The following is a 12,917-nucleotide window of genomic DNA, read 5'->3' as shown; positions in this document are numbered from 1 at the left end:
AGGGATAGGAACCAGTGGCGAAATGCTCAAAGATTTAAAAACAAACAGAGGAATGATAACAGACTTCTCAAAAGCTTGTTGCTGTTGATTATTTTGATTCAGCTGAAAAGCACACTAAAATCCTTGGGAGTGTTAGTAATTTTGTTGTTTTGATTTATTATGTTTTTCTAATCATAACAGTAAAATAGCCACTGTTCCCTACCCCGAACAATCTAGAGGGATGGTTCTCAATCCTTTTCAACTGCTTCCACAAAAAGACAAATTTTTTACATAGCAACCAAAAGCAGGAAGACACACAGGCATACAAACACAACTGAAATAAAGACTGCACAAGACAATATTTACCCTTACTACATGAATGGTGTACTTGAAATTTTTCTGCTTTATTTCGTATCTTTCGAATTGTGGTATGGTAGAAACTCACAAATTGATTCATGTCCCAATAGTGTGTTGCAACCCAAGTTTGCAAAATTCTGCCTTAGAATGGTCCTTGTGAAGGTATTCATAAATACCCCCTCCATGTGGTTACAGATTAATTTATCCCCAAATTCTGGACTTCTATTTTTGGTCTTTTGGTCCGTAATTTGTTTTGAGTTGATGTGATTTGTTACAGGATTTAGTTTAAGTATATATCTAAGGAAGTTTACTACTTGGGATGAGGAAACATAATATTTCCTAGAAGCCAAAAGTGGAAAGAAGTTTTTTCACCCGTTTCTTACACTGGTCCTTGTGCTCAAAACAAAAGAGAGGTTGATGAAAATTAGGTTTTATTCAGGAATTTCACTATATTCTCAGTGATATTTCTGAAACTTTCTATTTTGCAAAATTAAATAAACAGCTAATAAAATAAAAAGCCTGAAATACATGCACTGGTGATTTACATGGGTTAGTGTGAATTTCCTATCATTCCACATTTTAATGTTGTTCCAGTATATATTTACATTTCATAAAGGGCTTTTATATTGACAATAATTCACCAAAAATTTCTCAAGAATCTTGAATTCTTAGTATTTCCAAACTTGGGGAAAACTTTAATAAGGCAGATGATATGATAAATATAAAATTATCAAAGTTTTCATATGGAACACTTATTTTTAAGCACATAAACACATACAACATAACAAATAGTGACATAAAAATATAAACAGAGAGAGTTAGAGGGACCATACAGAGAATTCTTGACTTACTTAGCAAATCACTATTTATACAACTAAACTTCGGCTACCTGCTTTCTCAAAAATATATAACGTGCTGAATTCTCAGAAGCTGCTTGAATTTATGTTATCTGACATCAAATAGAATAGCCTTCAGATAAATGTAGTCCACAAAAATAGGTAGCCACATATTCCTTCTGAATGTGACCACAGTGACTTCAGTGAATCTAACTTAAAGGTTCTAAATTTTCTTAAGGAATTTAATAACAACAGCAACACAAATCTTAAAAATTCTACAGATATTTTGGTCAGTATTTCAAGATTAAGGAAAAAACAGTCCATTGGCAGTGCCTGTGGTAAACACAAAATAAATCTCTCAAGTTTGTCTTACAGACAATAATTTTTATAAATATTGCTCCAAGTCCTTGTATACACATGTGTGGGAGCAAACACGCACAGTGGCATTTAGAAATACACCCACACAATGCAAAGGAGACACCATCCTTCACTCTGACAGACCTATCTCCCTGATCTGGAAAAGGCTTTGATTATGTAACACTTTAAAACTATTGATCAATTTAGGATTTTATACAAAATCATTTTTTAATGTATTATAGACAAAGACTTCATAGACTTAATTTTTCTTGGTTTATACAAAGCCAGAGTCTTAAAATCATTGTTGAAATATGCTTTTGTTTTTTTTTTAAAAAGACTTCACTGTTAAGTTCTGCTAACCACCATTCTGAGAAAGGAATTCCTGGTGACTTAGACATCCATTAGTAGCACATTTCTTTATTAATACTGTTTCTTTTATACGTTTATTTCAATACTATTTTTCCTTAAATGAGAAAAAAACAAAACAAAACAAAACAAAAAACCTTGAAAATCAGATGCACAACAAGTGGGACAAGTAGTGATTGGCTGACACCCCACGGCCAAGGGCAGGCTCTAGCAGGTTGCAAAGTAGCAAGGTCATCAGAGTATGGTGCATAATGGAGCATCATATTAGAGTGGAATTCAGCCAAACACAGTAATGTATGGATGCAGACGCATCTGAAAGAAGGAAAATGCCCAGTTTGAATTCTGTGATGGAGGTTTTGGAGCAGAGAAATTTTTATTTGCAAATTATGTGTTTGTAAATAATAAATATGTTCAGGGGGAAAAAAATTAACTTGTCAGATGAATCCTACTTGGAAGCTTTAATAGTTTTTTTTTTGTTTTTACACAGCATTAGAGTTCAATAATCTGGAATTTAGTTCATCACTAAATTACAGAAAATAAACCTTTACTCCGCCTTTAAAACATTAATTCACCAGAAGTGATAATTAAGACTAGTTTTAGTGGTTTCAGCTCAGTTCTTCTTGGAATGTGATTTCTCCCACAACACTAATGCTAAATAAAGCACTGTGTAATGTTCTGAAACATGGTCCCTGCTTTAGAAAAGATTCTAAGGGCTTTTAAAATAAATAAGAAAGAAAATCAAAGCTGACTCAAGATATATAGATAGATATATAGATATATATAGATAGATAGAGATATATACACACACACATATACAGATTCTACTATTTCTATAGAGTCATAGTAAATAAATGGATATACAGCCTTGCTAACAGCCTAGAAATTGGTTATATACAATTTAAACATAAAGCTCTAAACAATTATTATACTAAATTTTCTACATAACCTCCACTACCATCCTCTTTTAGGAAAAGAAATGATGTTAAAATGTCTGAAAGCATTGGGGGCTATGGTGAAGAAATGGTTTTGTTATATTATAGTTAGTTTTAAAAATAGTTCACATTTTAATTTTGAAATTAATAAATTCAATCTTTTATATTTTATCAACAGGTAAATTTAGAATCTAAAATGCTATACTGGTTAACTGCCTAACAAGGAAGCAATTCAATTGAAAAATAGCAAAATGTCACATTCTTCTATAAATTTTCTAGAAAAAAAATTTAGAGGAAATATTAGTTCAGAATTGTGTGTTAAGGATGTTAATAAAGTAAAGTGCATCTACACAGTTGGCAAAATGCAAAGGAGCATAGAGCCAAAGGAATCATCACTATTGATGGAAAAGGTAAAAGATTATCCCAATTAGAATGCATAGAAAGTTTCATAAATAATGTATAGAAAGCTTTATTCATTTCCATTACAAATATGTTTTTACTGAGGATATACTAAATGCTAGGTAGAAGCTTATATCTACTGTCATTGTTCTGCTAAAATGAAAAATTCTCTCAACTTGTTGAATATATGTTCTAAACCATGTTAAGTTACTTTAATGTCCATCATCATTTGCTATCTTACATAAGAGGAAAATAACTATGAATAACTATGAATTTCTTTTAATCTATCAAATTTGGATTATAATTTCCCTGATTTTACAGATATAAACTAGAGCCTAAAGCAGAATTATATACTATTGTAAAAAAATCCGTTTTAATAGCCAAATATATAGCTATACATACATAATTAAACCTCAAGAGATTTCTGTCACTATTGAAATATATACAGAGAAAGAGAGAAATTCAATTTTTTTTTCCTACAGGTAGCATGATTAAAAAAAAACGAACATTGGACTCTCTGCACTCCATGACTTGGACTCTAGTCCACATTATATCCCTGATAATCTTAACAATATCAATCAAATTAACTTTCATACTAGGCCTCAGTTTCTTCTACAAAATGAGGGGGTTGGTTTGGTTGATATCTTTTAATTCTAAAATGTGATAACTCTAGTAATTTTAGATACAAACATTAAGCAATTGATTATGACATATATTATGTCAGTTTCATATGTGTTTAAGTTCAAATGTTTCCTACGTATCAATGTATGAATATCACAGGAAATAAAAGCCTAATGGAAACATAGTTGGTTTATATGGAAACATCTGTGTATGTATGTGTGAGAGAGAGAGAGAGATTATGATATATATTTACCACATGTGCATGCTTTTCGGCATAAGAGATATGTACTTACTCAAAGATAAAAGATAACAAGAAAGAATGATTTTGCTATAGTTGTCCAGCTGCATGATTTACTTAGAATCCTGACTTAAATTGACTTTGTGGTCTTATGTCAAAGTCAGTAATTGACTTAGAAGTTTGGGGTAAGATTCAAATGGTCATACCTGGACTTCAATAAAAATTTGTATATTCATTAGAGGTAAATCAGTAGATGACCCTTTCCTTGTTTCACAGACATCCAGAAAGCCAAGTATTGTTGCTTTAGTAGACACCTCCTGACTAAAGACACAGCCTAACTTTCATCAGTTATTAGTCTCTTGCCTATGATTTCAGGTCGTATGTAACAAAAATCCCAACATATGCAGATTCATTGTACCTCTTGAAAGTGTCCTTGGTCATAGACAGGAGAATCATATTGTAGAAGTTATTTTTATAGAATTAAAGCTGGAAGCTGTGGTTGGCATTTCCACTATAATACATATGGTGTAATATACATTCACAAATAAATTGATATTCAGTTTTCTCAGTGCTTAGAACTCTAATAGATGATGGCAAGTCATTATTTGTTTCCAAAATGGAAGTAATTAAAAAAATAATTTCTGCCATAATTTTACTAAGTATACAATGAATAGACTGAACACAGTTGGATCAATTAAAGGGAACTTTATTCAGATGACATGCAGAAGTTCCTTAGGCAAGAGAAACTGTCACTGGAGTTAATATGAATTTTTCTTGAGTATTTCAGTATCAGCTACAAATGGCTTTTTAAATTAATGTTTATTCAAGCTGTATCCTCTATATGCTTGCAGAAATAAAGTACCTTACTTTCCATTTACTAAATAAATTAAATTCTTACTTGCCAGTTCATTATCTAAATAATATTATGGCAAGGATAAGCTCAAAAGAGCTTGAAAATAATATGCAAAGTGGGAACTATACTTTTATATTGCCTATTAATCTTTTGGAATTATACTAATTTTAAGAAAATTGAAAAATACTTAACACATAGTAAAATAAATAGAAAAATAGAATGATTCTGCCTTCATTTCACAAGTCAAAAGCACAGCTGAACTTCCAGTTCACAAAACTTTAACAGCCACCAAGACCAGGTTTACCAAGTAAAGGGAGAATGAAATGGAATGGTGTACACTTAATGCTGTCAATGATCCCCATTTTTCTCAACAAGACAGATTATTTAGTTGAGAACAAGGGCTTTTGTTTGAATTGCAAAGGTATGAACTATGAAAACCTGGGCTACGTAATCAGTTTTCCTAATGTGTGAATTTCAGAAATAATTCCGGCATCTCTGCAACACATTATCTCCTAGATTCTGCCCAAGAGTAACTATAGAAGATTGATTTGAATGTCTCTACAGCCTATGAAAACAAACCAAAAAGAAGGGGAGCGGGGCATTATTTACAAACTTTTATTTCTACAAAGCTGTTTAACTCATTATAATGTAACCATTAACAGGACTTAGGAGCAACACTTCATACCAATTCTCATGAAGATAAGAACACTGTAAAAGACATCATTTCCATTATATCACAAGTAAAGATCTATGATAAGAAATTCAGGAAAAATATAAATAAAAAAATGCTTTACCTCAGATAAAATCTCATATTTTTAATTAACCCCTACTGTAAGAAATTAAAAGACAGCAACCCTCAAGATTTTCTTTAGATAAATCTGGCATTAAAAGGGAGAAATTATAAGAAAATGCTGCATTCTTTTTTTAATTTTATTTTTCAGTTTTAATCAAGGAAAATACATTTTGGCAATGTTTAAAAACTAAACGTAATATCTTTTAAAAATAAATATAGAAAATCATCTATCTACATTACAAAAAAATGAGAACAAAAAAGATCCTGTTTATTATGTGAGACGTCTAAACAGAACGTAACTTTGTAAATGGATCCCTTGTCTCCTGACAGCAATATTGAGGAGATGAAGCATATCAATTACTATTACTAATTACATTAAGGGGAGTGTATTTCATTTGCCTTTCTTTCATTTTAGGTCAGCTATTTATTGTGGTTAAAACTTTATTCATATTTTGAATGTCTAACAACACAGAAGTTTTTCAAAGTCACTTTTAGCAAAGTGCATGGTTTATTTCAATGGCTTTGTAGTTTTTCTCTTCTGGTATATGTACGTCTTTGCTGAGTTAAGAGACTAACACCATACATTAGTTTATTTATAAGCATATCACTTTGCCTTTTAAACAGGATGCCACAACAGTCTTGATATTGGCTGTTTTAAATATTCAAGAATATAGAGCTAACCCCATTTGATGAGCTAAATAAAGCTTAATGACAGCACAGAACATAGGAAGTGGTTGCATAAAGTATCAATAAATCTGCCACTTGATATGTCTACTCAAAATTTTAAGATTACATAATTTAGAATGCCACAGGACAAAAAGTCCTATTAAGATGACAGTGGAGAAGTAAGTTTTCTGCAGAAAAATCTCTTCACATGCTTTTGCATAACACATTACCATTTTCTAAATAAATTTCTACAGATCTTTATTTGTGCGTGTTATTATAACTAACGTTATAAAAGTGCTGTTATTTTTAACTGGAATCGTCCTTGTTTACAAAACAGATAAAAGCACCAAAAACAAAACAAAAATCTTCTAGTTCCAGGTAAAGCAATAACACAACAACAGATATACTCTCCACTTGCTATATTTCAGTTTAAAAGAAATAACTCAGGCTCACGTGCATGAAAAGACATCTTTTTGAAAGTCATTTAATTCAGTGTAGTTCAAACCTGTGTTTTCTTGGATTACTTTGATAACTGGATATAAAAGCATGTTGTCTTTCTCCTTATCCAAATACCTACAGTAAACTACTATATATCAAAGACATTTCTTTAGAAAGTTGATTTTTTTAAATTATGACAATAAGAAATTAATATTTATCTCTTTTCTATAATATCTTTACTGAGCCCATCAATAACATCTTCAATGAGGCTATAAAATAACTTTTTTCTTTGCCTTAATTATTCTAAGATCTCACATTCCACATGCAAGACATATTTAATAGAAAAACTGTTATTGGATATTAATTGACAGACATAAATGTGTTTCTTGAGATGTTCTGGTGGTAAGAAATATGTGACGTTTTATTAGCAGAGTTGCTACAGCTTTAGACACAGAATTTTCCAAAAGGTTTTTATTTGTTGTGTGTCAAACTTTGATGGGTGTGAAAAGTAAACTTTGTGAGTTATACACACACACACACACATATATTACATGAGCAAAACTTTCAAAAATAAATTTTATATTTTTTGAAGTTCACCTCAGAATACACTTTTTTTTTTACTGTTGCCACATTTCACTGAATAATAACCTTGTCAAATGTTCCATAAAGCCTTTATAGTCTCAGTATATCACAATGCACATCAAAATATTCTTGCACACACTGCATCAAACATGAACATTTTTGTTGCTTGGCTTAAAATATAAATGGTTCATGTAATTTACTTTTGCTTATGAACTTTTATTACCGAATACAAATAATATAAAGGCCGACTGCATATCCTTATAGAAGCCTAATTGTATAGATACTTAAATAATAAAAACGTAGCTTTGCATGGTATTTGCATATCATTAAATACTGTAAGTCAGCATTTTGTCAAAGTAGTCAGTTTTTCAATATCTCGGACTTAGTACTTCATTTGCATAAATCAGCATCTGCTGATATATATAACATAGCTAAAACTTTTATAGTGCCCAATTTGCATAGACAGCAGAAGTAACTTTAGAAATTTTGTCTTTGGATACAATTATCCACTTAGTAGCACAAAAGAAAATAATTTCAGGTTAAAACTAGCCATCCAAACAATACTTACATATTTATCTGGAAACAGAGAATGTAGAACGAATTAGGATTATCAAGTACTAAGAGAATTGTAAAACACTGCCTACAGTGTTTTCTTTAGTAACTTAGTAAACTCTAGTGTAACATGCAAAATACAGTGGTGTACCTTTTGTACATGGCCTCTACTAAATAAATGGTGTATGAACTACACCAACACTAAATTCCTGCTATTAAAATGTTAACTAGTAGCTTTAAGAGAGAAGACAAAACTTTGCAGAAGATGCTCTGTCTCAGATACTTAAATATATTTGGGATGCATCTTACCTGTTTGCTGTACTTGTTATTGGTTTGACAGCTGTACTCAGAGCAGTGATCTGATCCAATTGAAATGTTGTCTCCTGCTCCCACAAATGTGTTAGCTGGTGGTAGATCTTGTACGGCCTGGTGTTTTTTTCCTGCAGTTGGTGATTGGGGGTGAAGCTGGACAGTAGGCAATGGGGAACTAGATTTGTAATGCCTGGCCAGGTCAGGACTGCCAGGCCCACCGTTAACTGATCGGTATCGGCCCATGCTTGGGCTGTCTGACAGCTTCTCATTGACACTATCATACCTCTGTCCATTTGGTTTAGAAGCTTCTACAGTGACAATGCTGCTGTAGAGAGGCTGCTTAGATTTTTTGTTTCTCTTGTCCTTTTTAGGCTTTTTAGATTTGTCATGCTGTTGCGGTGTAAAAAAGTCTTCGTGATCTTTTTTGCCGGCTTCATAGCCATTTTTATTTTTGGACCGGCAATATCTTGCCATCACTACAATTAAGATGATTAGAATCACCGTCATAATTCCAGCAACAACCCCAATGACAATACTGAGTCTCTGTTTGCTTATTTCATAGCTTGGGTCACCGGCTATATCCTGGGTGAGTGGGGTGTGCAAACTTCTGGCTATCTGGGAGTCAATCACAGTTGCATTAGAAACACTTTCATTGACAAACACATGCACCAGAGTCGTGGTAGACTGGGAAGGCTGCCCACTATCATTCACTTGCACCACCAATCTGTGCAAGCCATAATGCTTTTGGGTGAGTTTTCCCACTAAGGAAACCACACCACTGGTGGAATCAATCTCAAACAGCTTGAAGGGATTCCCTCCCACAATGCTGTAGTTAAGGTCTGCATTGATGCCATCATCGCTGTCTGTTGCCAACACCGTAGCTACTACTGTCCTGACATTACTTGAAGGTGGCAGTAAAGTGTAGGAAACGTTTCTGGGAAGGGTAACTGTGGGGGCATTGTCATTCTCATCCATCACAAAGAGAGAGACTGTAGCTGTTGCGGATCTGGGAGGATCTCCCCCATCCACAGCCTTGACTCTGAATGTGTATGTGGTCTGATGTTCCCGGTCAAAAGACATTGTGGAGTAAATGGTCCCCGTGTCATTTTCAATGGAAAAAATGTTACTGTTCTCCTCTATGTACAGACTCATCTCCGCATTGCGCCCCTTGTCAGCATCCATCACTGTGACCATTCCCACGGGACTGTTGGGCTGCAAATTTTCTTTCACATAAAAGGTAAAGACGTCCTGCATAAACTTAGGGTCATTGTCATTCTTGTCAGCCACCTGCACAATCACTGTGGTGCTGCCCTGTAGCACCGGGATGCCTTTGTCTTTGGCGTTAACTTTAAACTCATACCTGTCAGTCTGCTCGCGGTCCAGCACCGTATTGACGAGGATGTCCCCAGAATCGGGGTCGATGGCAAAGATCCCCATCACGGAAGAGTCCAGCGAGTAGGCGATTTCAGCGTTTTTCCCGCTGTCTGCGTCTGTCGCCAGCACCGTGGCTACCCTCTCGCCAGGGATGTTGTTCTCGGGAAAATATACCTCCACCACCGACTGACCGAAGACGGGCGGGTTGTCATTGGTGTCTCCCACCTTGACAATCAGGGAGTTGTTGCTGGAGAGGCTGGGACTGCCCGAGTCCACCGCCACTATGACCACGTTGAACTCCCGGGTGGTCTCATAGTCCAAAGGGGCCGAGGTGTGCAGGAAGTACTTCTTCTTGTTCTGGTCGCCCTCTGTGTCACTGGCCGGCTTGAGTTGGAAGGGCACATCGCCCACCACGGTGCAGGTGACCACTCCGTTCTCGCCTTGGTCTCGGTCAGACACCTGTACCAGGGCGATGGGGGTGTCGACCAGAACGTCCTCGGCCACGTTGGCCACCCCGTCCTTTAGTGGGATACGCCCGATCTTGCGGATTTCAATGGACGGCACATTGTCGTTCTCGTCCTTGATATTAAGGACCACCGTGGCCTTGTCGGTCTTGGGGGGCTGCCCGCGATCGCGGGCCATAACGGTGAAGCGCAGCTGGTTCACTTCCTCGCGGTCGATACGGTGCAGGACACTGAGCCAGCCGGACGTCTCGTCGAGGCGCAGCAGGCGCCGCACGGACTCGGTAGCCGCCCCGAACACGTACTCGATCTGCCCGTTGACCCCCACGTCCAGGTCGGCGGCACGCAGCTGCAGGATGGGGGTCCCCGGGGCGCTGTTCTCCGCCAGGTCAGCCTCGTACACGCTCTTCTCGAAGCGGGGACTGTTGTCGTTCACGTCTGTGATGAGCACCCGCAGGATGGCCTGGGAGGAGCGAGGCGGGTCGCCACCGTCGCGTACACGCAGGGTCAACTCGTAGGAGTCTCGCTGTTCGCGGTCCAGCGCCCCCTTCACGATCAGCTGCGGCTGCTTTTCGCCATCCGGGGTGTCAGCCACCTGCAGTTCGAACACGCTGCTGCGGCCGCCGGTGCTGGTCCCGCCGCCGCCCTCTGGCGCGTCCAGCCGCCTCTTGGAACCACCCGGGCCGCCGCCGCTCGCGCCGTTCCCGCCGCCCCCGGAGTAGGGGGCGCTGTCTGCAGGCCCGGCGCGCCGGCCCTCGCCGCCGCTGCTGCCGCCCCCGGGCTCCTGGAGCAGCTCGTAGCGTTCGATGCCGTTGCGGCCGAAATCACGATCGGTGGCAGTGGGCAGCAGGTAGAGAGTGCCCACTGGCCGGTTCTCCTCCACCGTGAGCGTGAGCACGGGCGACGGGAAGGTGGGCGTGTTGTCGTTGATGTCGAGCACGATGACCCGACCCTCGAACAGGTCCACCCAGCTCTGCGAGGGCCCGATCACCGACACCTCAAAGTCCAGGAAGCACTCGTTTTCGTCGAAGATCATCTGACACTGGGGTAGCTTCTCGCGGTCGATGCGCCGCTCGCTGGTACTCAGCTCGCCGGTGAGGTTGTCGATCTTCAGGTACTCCGAGCCCGACTCGAGGCTGAAAGTCACCTCACCGGAGCCGGTCACGATGCCCAAGTCCGAAGCGACGTTGCCGATGCGGACGTCTGCTGGGCCCTCCTCGGCCAGTCGGTACCGGAGGAGTTGCTTGGCGGCCGCCAGGCTTACCGAGAGCGGCAAGAGGAGACAGCAGCCCAGGCACCAGGCGCGCGCCCATCCCATGGTCCGCATCCTCAGCATTTTCTCCTGCTGCTGCTGCTACTGCTCCTTCTAATCACGGCCCCCTAGGCGCCCCCCTGCTCCGGGGCCGGTCGCCTGCCCTCCTCCCAGTCCTCTCCCCTCTCTGTGAAGGGAAGAAGCGAGAGGGAGAAAAGGGAGGGGGCAAGAGCAACGTCCAGAGTCGGCCAGGGGGAACCAGCGAAAGATCCTTCTTTTTTTTCCTCCTGCTTCCTCCTAAAGTTATTGTTTCATAATTCATGCAATGGGTGCTAATCGCCCGCTCGCCAGCCGCCGTTCAGTCGCAGTACTCACAGTTCACGGGACACTGAGCGCCGCGGACTCGGAGCCCCCCCCCCCCCCCGCCCCCGCAGAGTCATCACCGCAACGCGCAGAGGATCCCGGGCTCCCTTCCCCGCTCTGTCGGATGGGGCCGGAACCGGTCTGTCAGGCCGGCGGTGAAGCCGGGAAGCAGCGGGGAGCGAGCCTGTAGCCTCCCCGCCTGCCAACCCCGCTCGTCTTTGCTGCTACTCGAGTTGCGTCCGATTCACGTTCCAGCCACTCACTCCAGACCCAGCTTCTGCTCCGGCTGCCCAGGCAAACGTGAGTCGCTTCCTGCACGAGGTGCTAGGGCTAGCAACAAGCCAGTCTCAACTCCGACTCCGCTCAGGCAGCGGCGGAGCCAGTCAACAGATCGAGAATGAAAAATCCCGGCAGGTCGCTTCGGGCACCGTGCAGTGGAGACGACACGAGTCACACAGCGGTCCGCTTCAGGGTTCCCCCCGCGCGCGGAAGAGCAGCCCGAGCCATCTTCAGGGACGCCCAGATAGTCAGTCCCTTCTCACCCCAGAGAGCTCGGGTTTCTCTTTTTTTCTTAACAACTCTGCGCAAGGTCATTAGTCACGAAGCCGCCGCCTGAAACCGCAGCACCCTTTCGCCCGCGGGGGTGAAGGCTGAGCAGTGCGCACCGCGCGGTGCCCAAGTTTGGGTTCGCAGCCGCAGAGTCTGTGCCTTTCCTCACCTGCATTCGGCCCGCATGTCAGAGCACTGGGATCTGCAGCGCTGTGCGCGATTCAGGGAGGAGATTGCAGCCTCCCTCTCTCCCCGCTCTCTCTCGATCCCTCCCCTCCCTCCCTCTCTCCTCCTCCTCTCTCCCCCCTCCTCTCCCTTCCCCTTTCCCCTTCTCCCACTCCTCTCTCCTGCACGCTCCCTTCTCCTTTCTCCCAGTCCCAATGCAGGCAACTCGAGCTGAACTTGATCCCTATGCAGTTCAAAGGTGAGCAAACCAGGCTCGGTGCGCAGGCGAGGTTGGCCTGGCGAAAGACCCCAGCCGGGCTCTCCCAACGGCAGTTAACAAAGATGCCCAATTCTGTCCGGATTTCCGAAGAAAAGCAAAAGGCATGGGGGGTGGGGGAGGTGGAGTCAGAGGCAGCTGCCAAGTAGCTTAAAAAAAAAAAAAAAAAGAAAAAAATCCAGTTTGCCAAGGGGA

The 12,917-nt window shown here is 40.7% G+C and overlaps 1 protein-coding gene across 5 annotated transcripts in view; it reads right to left on the bottom strand.

Moving 5' to 3' along the window:
- Positions 1-12,497, bottom strand: part of PCDH7 (protocadherin 7) — a 410,607-nt gene extending 398,110 nt beyond the window's left edge. For 2 of the 5 annotated variants that reach the window (XM_032632756.1, XM_032632758.1), the window contains exon 1: positions 8,279-11,738. In XM_032632756.1, coding sequence (XP_032488647.1) covers positions 8,279-11,452 — 3,174 coding nt within the window. In that variant the 5' untranslated portion in view covers positions 11,453-11,738. Of the gene's footprint in view, positions 1-2,171; positions 2,208-8,278 lie in introns of those variants that run through there. The other 3 variants (XM_032632757.1, XM_032632759.1, XM_032632755.1) reach the window with 3 other exon arrangements.
- Positions 12,498-12,917: the final 420 nt, after the last annotated feature.

This window comes from Phocoena sinus, chromosome 5, assembly GCF_008692025.1.
Source record: "Phocoena sinus isolate mPhoSin1 chromosome 5, mPhoSin1.pri, whole genome shotgun sequence".
NCBI classification, from domain to species: Eukaryota; Metazoa; Chordata; class Mammalia; order Artiodactyla; family Phocoenidae; genus Phocoena; species Phocoena sinus.
Note: the sequence above shows the minus strand (reverse complement) of the source record. Positions and strands in the feature narration are given on the sequence as shown.